The sequence below is a fragment of the Etheostoma spectabile genome, chromosome 6, assembly GCF_008692095.1.
Source record: "Etheostoma spectabile isolate EspeVRDwgs_2016 chromosome 6, UIUC_Espe_1.0, whole genome shotgun sequence".
Classification (NCBI taxonomy): domain Eukaryota; kingdom Metazoa; phylum Chordata; class Actinopteri; order Perciformes; family Percidae; genus Etheostoma; species Etheostoma spectabile.
The window spans coordinates 13326145-13335333 of record NC_045738.1 but is presented as its reverse complement, the minus strand read 5'-3'; the positions used below and the strand labels follow the sequence as shown (position 1 = coordinate 13335333).

The following is a 9189-nucleotide window of genomic DNA, read 5'->3' as shown; positions in this document are numbered from 1 at the left end:
CTGGTTGGTAGGTGATCAAATACTTATGTTCTGCAATAAAATGCAAATTAATTATTTGAAAATCATACAATGTGATTTTCTGGATTTTTGTTTTAGATTCGTCTCTCACAGTTGAAGTGTACCTATGATAAAAAAATTTACAGACCTCTACATGCTTTGTAAGTCGGAAAACCTGCAAAATTGTCAGTGAATCAAACACTTGTTCTCCCTACTGGTCACCTTCAAGATTTAAAACATGGATTAGCTTGTTTAAATCATCTCCACCACAACTAGCTACAACAATGATTGCGACTTGCTTATTAATCATTGCAATCATATATGAAATAGTTTGTTGAAGACAAAAAGTTGCAAGTCTAAGCTTTTATCTGAACTTTCCAAATGTGTCATATCATAGAAAAATGCAAGAACAGGATAACAGATGTGCGCGCAACTAAGAGGTTCAAGTAACCTGAACAGATGAGAACATTATATAATTAAATTAAATTAATAATACATTAAATAAGAATTGTGTTTCTGTCCTTACTGTATATAAAGTTTTTTTCTTCAGAGCTAATCTTTTCATGAAATAAAGATATTATGTTGAACCATCTCAGCCTCCTAATAAATTATATGATTTATCCTCAGCACATTTTGTACTTCTGCACCTGCAAAATATTTGGTATGCAGCACTTTTAATTTAAGATTGTATCTGAGTAGTTCTTCCACCATTGCTCACACGTCAATGCATCATACTGAGAATCCAGTATAACGTTAACTGAAATCAGAATCAGCCTATGGCCCACAAGTGTTAACGGATTTGACTCTTGCTTTTTGTTGCTCATGTACATACACAGAAATAGGTATCGGCCTACGGCAAAAAACAAGGACAACAAAGCTGAACAAGGTAAAAGTAAACATTTGAATAACGTTACAGATAACGTTAAAATCTGTAGGCTATAATATAGCTAGGCTACATATTACATACATTGCATATATTACATTTTAATAATTACATTAATTACAAATTAATTACATTTTAACTGAAGTAGGCCAACATTTAGATAGTGATTGTGCGTTTAGCTTCTACTTGAGGAGAATTTTGTATTGTTTTTACTAACGCTATATTTTCGTTACTCCAGTAGGTGGCTGTAATGCGCCTCAAAGTTGGATGCCAAGTACCGAGGCAAATAGAAAGCCGAGTAAGAAAAATGCTTTTCATTCAGTGCTGCCGGGGTTTATTTTTTCTCTGAGAATAAACCGAACAATTTGCCTTTATTGTTTTTCTAGGCTCTTTGTTTCCACAGATAATGTGTCATCCCATTCAAGTGAGTTAACGTTAAAACGCTTAGCACGGTAACCTGCGTCACCGAGTTTACATTGTGGCTAGCTAACTGATGCTGTCTTTGGTAGCTAGCTGGGTAGCTACTAGCTAGCTGTGTGTCGCTAGAACAAACACGGTGAGGCCTAACGGATCCTCGGTCTTTACTGTGGAAGTTCTACCGAGGACGACCACACTAACTTTTATCCTACACGCCCCAACAAGTGAATAGCTGCATTTTGTTGTTTGGGGTTTCTCAGGTAGCTAACGTTAACGGCAACGATAATAAAGCAACAATTATTTCCGTTAACTGTTAACTAACTAACGTAACATTAGGTAATTAGCTAGGTAGGTAATTAGCCAGTTCGCTTTATTTAGTTAACACTGGTTAACAGCTTTTAAACTGTATAAAATAGGGTTGACATTAGCAAAAGTTAAGCGTGTAAAATTGACATCTCAGTTAACTGTCTAACCCTAACTAACGCGAGTGTAACGCTAGACGGTAACGTTACTTGTACGCCATCGATTCATCACTAACGCTAGCTAATAACATGCTCCTCCTTCAGATTTAGTAACAACGTTTTGCCTGAGAAAAGATGGAAGCTCCTCCTGTTACAGTGATGCCTGTCACCGGGGGCACGATCAATATGATGGAATACCTGCTTCAAGGTGAGCTAACGGTACACCCAAAACATTAACTAGAAGGTAGAAAATGAAACATTGAAAAATTAACTATATATTAACTATAAGTTTTTTAACATGGCCTGTAGGACTGAATGATACAAAGAATATATGCGATGAATAACATGTTTATAGTTACGTTACTGCTATGGTGTTATAAGATCATGTCAAGGTGAACATGTCAATGTCATGTATAACGTTTGAAAGTGCTGTAAATATAGATCCTAAATCATAATTTCTTATTTAAAAATGACAACCACATTATGTTCTGTATCACTATAATGCATGTGTATAGATGGGTGACAAATAAAAAAACAAAAACGTTTTTGACGTGGGCTACATGCTCTTGTACTCTTGTTGTTCCGATGATGCAGTCTGCCCTCATTGATATAAAGTTCTAGTATCTTGTCCACTAGGGGTGGGGGAAAAAATCGATACAGCATAGTATCGCGATATTTCCCGTGGCGATACTGTATCGATACACAAACACCAAGTATCGATTTTTTATTATTTAAACTGCACATGAGAATTTAACTTTTTGGTAGTAGAATAATCAAATCAGTTGCTTCTTCAGTCCACTAGATGGCGCTGTTTGTTTTGGTGAGGTCAGCGGGGTGACTGTCAGCGTGCAGGAGGATGTAGACAAAATAAACATGGCAGCGTCAGAGAGAGAAATCAGAAATGCACAGTCTGCATTTAAATCAGTGTTTGGAACTTTTTCGGATTTTTAACAAGGGGGACACTAGATGGATATGAGACATCGATTTGCAAGGAGTGTCGTATGCAAATAAAATACTCAGGGAATACCACACATGAGGCTCATCTTACACGCCACCATCCAGAGTTAGCGTTAGCCGAGGACGGTAAAGCTATGCTAAACCCAGCTCCGCCGAAAAACCAACCAACACTGGACACACTTAGCTTGACAAAGCTACCTCCAAATTCAGAGCGAGCGAAAAAAATAACTCAAGCCATCGCCTGCTTCATGTGCAAAGACCTGCGTCCATACAACGTTGTGGAAAATGAGATTTTGTCACTTGCTAAAAACACTGGAACCAAGGTACGTAACTCCGTCGCGCCGCTTTTTCACGGATACACGTGCCCGAGCTCTACAGAGATTAAACTCAAGTTCAGAAAGTTTAAAAACAGCAGAACGTGTTGCATTGACTTGTGATGCATCCACCTAATAAATGCAAACAGTTCAGTTTGCCAGTTGTCATTTATGACACATCATGAAGTGTTTGTTGTTAGTCAGCTTGACAGTCACATTTTACAGCAATAAAATCCACGTGAGATGAACAAACAGATGTTGACTATTTTCCTTTGGGGACAAAATAATGAAGTTGGAAAAAGTAATAAAGTACAATATATCGCAGAATATCGCAATATGTTTAAAATCGCAATAATATCGTATCGTGACCCAAGTATCGTGATAATATCGTATCGTGGTGCCTCTGGTGATTCCCACCCCTATTGTCCACCCAGGACAACATTTTAGAAACATACTAAAATACAATGGAAACAACATTACCAAATGAAAGTCTTTAAACAGTATAATCAAAAACTGTTTATAATGTCTTTCACGAAGGTAGGACAACAGATCTTTAACCTTAACTAACTACTTGGAAGAATATCTGCTGTCGCTGTTGTCTTTCTGATAAAGGTCTATTTCCTTTCTGTCTCAGCTCTCTGTGTCTTTAGGAATCTCAGCTGATGTAATGTTGAAGTGTTTTATTGTGTAAATCTATATCAAAGCTACAGTGTTAAGTACAATATATTTTGCAACCCAGATCATTACAACAAATTGTTTATATGTTATTTTCTTTCTTCCCGTTATTAATGCAGGCAGTGTGTTAGACCAAGCCCTGGAAAGCCTATTGCATCGTCTTCGAGGTCTATGTGACAACATGGAACCTGAGACCTTTACAGATCATGAACTGGTTTATCTTCTGAAAGGCCAACAAGGGAACCCTTTCATTCTTCGTGCCCGGCGCTCCCTCTCCCACCCCACATCACCGTGGCACCTACGCTATCTAGGCCAACCTGAAGTGGGAGACAAGAGCCGCCATGCACTGGTGCGCAACTGTGTTGACGTGGCTGCCTCTCACAGCCTGCCGGAGTTCCTTAATGAGATGGGCTTCCGCATGGACCATGAGTTTGTGGCCAATGGGCACATTTTCCGCAAAGGTGCTATGAAAGTAGTGGTTAGCAAGCTGTCACGCATCCTGGTACCGGGGAACACAGAGAACACAGAACGTCTATCACTTTCATTCTTGGTGGAGCTGAGTGTGACAGCTCCCGCTGGCCAGGACACTGTCTCAGAGGACATGCGCAGCTTTGCTGAGCAACTAAAGCCCCTGGTTCACCTGGAGAAGATTGACCCCAGCAAACAGAGACATTAACTGACATCATTTAGTGCATCAAGTCATTTCTGACTGTCATGACATGGACATATCAGACCTTTTTTTATTTTTTTTTATATAAATACTGTTTTCTGTTCAACTAAAATTAAACACAGTTTAACTTTGATGTAATGGTCACACTTCTGGTCATTTTGGAAAATGACTCCAAAATGACTCCAAAAACATTACTGCATTCCACCAAAGCGTGGTTTTGCCATAGTAATCTTATCACTTTTTCATCTATTGATGCATCCATTAGGAAGCTCCTGCAGAAGAATCCTATATTGCACAGCGGTGTTCACTATTTTTTGAAGAAACATTAGTGATGTGTTTGGGAAAAAATATAAAAAGTGTAAGAAGCAAGTGTGATGCAGTAAAATAAGTATTACTAAAAAACACCAAAGTGATATTTGTCATAATAGTTTAGCTTACAACGTGACATAGTTCTCTAGGTGACTTCTGGGATTTTTATTTCTTTAACAAGTTTAAGTTCAATATTTCTCTTTAAAAGGCAGGATTAACACCTACAAACATTAAGTTTTATATCAGTTCAAATGTACATCACAAAACCATAGTGGACTGCTCATATAGTGACCCTAAGTATGATGCACAGCGGCCTGTAGATTTTCTACTAAAGTTATATAGTTTTAAATTAAGCCTTATGTGAGTTGTGTTCATTGTTTCAAGATATTCAAATGTTGATTATATAGCTTCTGATGAACATGTTCATTTTATCCCACTAGGGGTCTCTCTCGCTCTTTGTATAACTGGCTGTCTTGCCAGTTGAATGCTACCTCAGATCATCTACAGGAGCTGTGGTTGCCATGGAAATAATTAGCTGTGAGATCTGCACATCTTTTCCCCCCACTTTAATTAGCTTTCTCAATTGCTTAATGATACATAGACCTGTGAAAGCCTTTCTTTCTTCCCCTCTACAAAAGCATTGATTTTCCCTCTCTTCCCCTCTCATTTCTACTGTTAACCCATTAATGCCTCTTTTATGGGAACTTGAGCTGGGACTATTACACATGAAAGCACTACAACTGCCTCAGGTTCTTCACTCTTCATGTTGAATTCCAAATAGGCTTGTACACTTGTGTGTCCACACATTATGGCTAATCTGCTGTGGAGACTGAAGTAACTAATGCACATCCTGTCAGTTATAATTATGTGGGAAATAAGACGAGTGCTCCTAATAATACCCCTACAGGAAGATGCATTTGCAGGGGTTGCGATGTAAAGTGACCGTGTGCGTGTCTGAAGGGAGAGCTTGAGGGCAGATGGCTGTCTCTACATGTTGACCTACCTGCATATCAAGGCTGTTGAGGACGAGCTTGCTGAGGTGGAAAGGTGAGATGACATTGCTTCCACATACATTTGATGCACCTTGATACACCACATTATATTGCTATAGGATGCTTTTCTGTTAAGAAGGCAAATCAGATCTGTGCTTAAATCTGACCAAATGTTATAGCTTGGTATTAAGTACACAAAAATGCCCGTCAATGAGAAACAGGATTATCTGATGGAGACAGTTTTATGTTCCAACAACCAGAAGCAGACTACTGGCCCTAAGGACTAAAGCGTGATGTTTCAGCTCTGAGTGAATTATGTATTAAAGAGGCAGATGCCTCCTTGCCTAAGGCTTTATATGTCCAGCATGGATACACTACATTCTGCTGGCTTTCTTCCACTTAAACTTGTGTTTAGCACAGTGCTCTTTGGTGATGAGCTGGACTCCCACAGCACCTCCATGCCACATTGCCTGGAGAACAGAGGCATAGTTAGGCTAATCAGAGTCTTGGCATCAGGCCTTCTCAACTGTTGTGGATGTTGCCAACTGAGGACTACCACAAGTTAGGGATTTGACTCATTTGCCAGAGCCAATATCATGTTTTGCATGGTTTATTTCAAGAACCGAGACTAGAGTGACACCCTCTTCTTACACATACATGCAAAAATCCTAGTACGTATGAATATGGTGTCATAGGAGATTATACTTACAGTGTGTAACTGATCATCAAACTGATTACTTTTCATTGTGGGATTGTTATTTGGAGATACAAAAGATGCTTTGAGTGTTGGTTCATACAGACACGTTTCAGCTGAACTACTGCAGCAAAGCTGCAAGCATTTTTACTTGAATTTCAAATGATATAAATTGGAGAAAAGCACCTTGAGATTTGAGAAGTTAAAACTAGCAATACATTGATAACATACCTAAATGATTAGTTGATCTAGTATAGGCACCTGGTAACACATTGTACAATCTTATTGTGCTATAGTTTCTTCTGTAATGAATACATATCGAATCCTTGATTTGGAGTGCACAATTTCTGTGCATCAACATAACTCCACTCGCCTCTACTGCCTTTAAACGTCTTTGACATCATCAGTTTATTATAATCCAATTATGCTTGCTGCACTTTTGGGTATGAAAGCAGTGCACACAGATTTTCCTGTTTTAGTTCTTGTGGGTCTTTAACTTTTAAATACAATTAATTTGCCAAAGCAGATAGTGTTAGTTAATCATATTTTGTTTGACGTCTGAAATGGGGAGGGACGCCATTACCTGCACATGCCTTTTCCATTCCACAACACAGTCTTAATTAAAACTTGGCACCAATTGTCTTTGCTGCCTCTGGACTTAATGTTCATAGTTGGCAACACACATGCCAAGATGCCACAGAAAGCTGGCTCTTGCTCAGGGCAAGATGTCTTTAAGTCATCCTACTTTGGGCCAGCGCCACAAAGGGGTGACATCCAGCTTCGTCTACTCGGGAACATTACCAATACTTGGATTTGAGCCCTCTCCTTCATGTGTCATTGGGAGCCCATATGCTTGTTAGAGCGTGTGGGTTGTTTGCTGTGAGGGGAGGAGAACTAGGCAAAGTATTTTCCCAAACCGGCATCAATCTCCCAAGGGTGCTCTTGTGGCTTCTCCAGCTTCCTCTCGTCCTAATCCCACTGGGCAGAATGGTTGCAGGGATTAATTGCACAACATCATGAGGTTGCAAGGGAGGTCTGGAGTGACAGGACCAAGAAAATGAGGATGGACCTTGAGGAATTGATGGGGGGGGAAATGTGTCCTTTTCTTGATGTGAATGAAATTCTAGATAACTTTTTCAGGGTGCAAATTGACAAGTAAAAAGCTCTGCCTTGTTGTTGATGTGGTGCTTTGCCTTGCTTGTGGCTGCTGAGATGATTACTGCTGTGCAGAACATGCTGTTCCAGGATCAGCCACTCAGAGACTAACGCTAGCCACGCTGCCTCTGGAATGTCTGGTATGGGGACAGCGTAGCAGTCGACCTGGAAGGGGCCAAACACGTGTAGTTTTTAAAAGTCTGGGCCTCCCTCCTCTCTGTCTGTCTGAGTCCTCTCCCCTCCCTGACTCTTGTTTCTCTGGAGATGCTGTGAGCCTCTGAATCTAGTCATATGTATTCACAACTACTTTTCTTTCACTTTATGTTTAATAATGTGCATTGTGTAGTCTTGGGTCACCAACATTCTGTCAACAAGAATTATGATTTGTGAACAAGCATCACAAGTAGTTCATTGTGTTAGAGAATATGAAAGGGTTGTTATTCTTTAGCATTTGTTTGATTTTTACTCTTAGCACATGTAAGTGGCCAAATAATAGTTAACATACAGTAAATCATTTCCCAATAATCAAATATTTAGGTGCAATAAGGCTTGAGGACCTTTGCATCAACAAACTATGAGCAACATGGCATTTTAACCATCTGATCCCACTGATATTCAGCATTAAGTAATTTCCATGTCAGACTATGACACATCCTTCCGCATTTAAAGGCGTGCTATTTTTGACACACATTTCTCAACATCAGTAATGTCTGAGTGCACACAGTGTGGCCATGTTGTGCAACTTATAAATATAGCTTCTGTTCATGCACACTTTGCACGAACAGGGCGGGTTCCTCAGGCAATTTTACTACACAGGTGCTTGTTGTGATGGTGCTCAAGAACTGTGCATGTGTCACTCTAAAATATGAGGGTGTTTTATTTCAGCTATAAGAAAAAAATCGTTTAAAAAGAATCCCCTCACTCTGCCGAGAATATACGCCTGGGTGTTGAGGAACAATTTATTTTTCAGCTATTTAATATTTTGAATGCAGTCTATTCATACCAACATGCCCCCATAGTTCATTCTAATTACCAATGGCCAATTAAAACACTTGCATGAATGGCTGCCTACCTTCCAAATATTATCAGAAATTGTATCTGTGTGTGCAGACAGTGTGTATGTAGAAGTAGGACTGCCAGTAACAGTAAATGAATAAATAAAATTGGCCATCTTTTCTAAAACGTGCGTACGACCAAACACGCGTAGTACGTCCGTACGCCGATTTCTACGCAAGCAAGGCATTTATCAATTGAGTGGGCGTAGACTGCGACAAAGAAAACTACTACTACACACGCCAGAAAAAAAGTCTGCTACATTGTTTTAGCCTTTGGGGTTCTGCACAACATCTTGCAGGAAAACAGGGTGCCATAAATGTAGGCCTGGTGATGGAGCCAGCTGACCCGATGCCCAGAGAGCAGTGTTGGGCAGCGCTCTCCCTCACAGCTCATGGTTGCCTGGCTCTGACTCACGGAAAAAAACACTGCATAAAATCCGCTACCGTGTGTTAATTTAAATACAGGTACACCTACATGTAGGCCTAGGAGATCTCAATCTACACCTCTGAAAAGTTCTTCTTAGCCGGATTACGTCTGGCCATGTCGTAAACTGTAGGGGCGAGGCCTCAAACTCGAGAACATATTGGGGCGTGATATTTAAATTACGAT

The 9189-nt window shown here is 39.8% G+C and overlaps 1 protein-coding gene across 2 annotated transcripts; it reads left to right on the top strand.

Annotated features, from left to right (window-relative positions):
- Window positions 1-1118: 1118 nt before the first annotated feature.
- med18 (mediator of RNA polymerase II transcription, subunit 18 homolog (yeast)) lies at window positions 1119-4445 on the top strand. Of its 2 annotated transcripts, none has more exons than XM_032519577.1 (3): window positions 1119-1304; window positions 1864-1966; window positions 3824-4445. In XM_032519577.1, exons 2-3 carry the CDS (start codon window positions 1894-1896, stop codon window positions 4378-4380), a joined length of 630 nt encoding a protein of 209 aa, XP_032375468.1. In that variant the 5' UTR covers window positions 1119-1304; window positions 1864-1893; the 3' UTR covers window positions 4381-4445. The 2 variants fall into 2 exon arrangements, with proteins under 2 accessions (XP_032375468.1, XP_032375467.1); XM_032519576.1 differs by having other exon boundaries at window positions 1121-1557.
- The last annotated feature ends 4744 nt before the right edge of the window (window positions 4446-9189 follow it).

What these genes read in the sequence shown, in the direction of transcription:
- med18 (XM_032519577.1), top strand. Translation starts at nt 1,894, where the DNA reads ATGGAAGCTCCTCCTGTTACAGTGATGCCTGTCACCGGGGGCACGATC. An exon ending in GATGGAATACCTGCTTCAAG is followed by an intron (nt 1,967 to 3,823) that starts GTGAGCTAACGG and finishes TTATTAATGCAG; the next exon opens with GCAGTGTGTTAGACCAAGCC.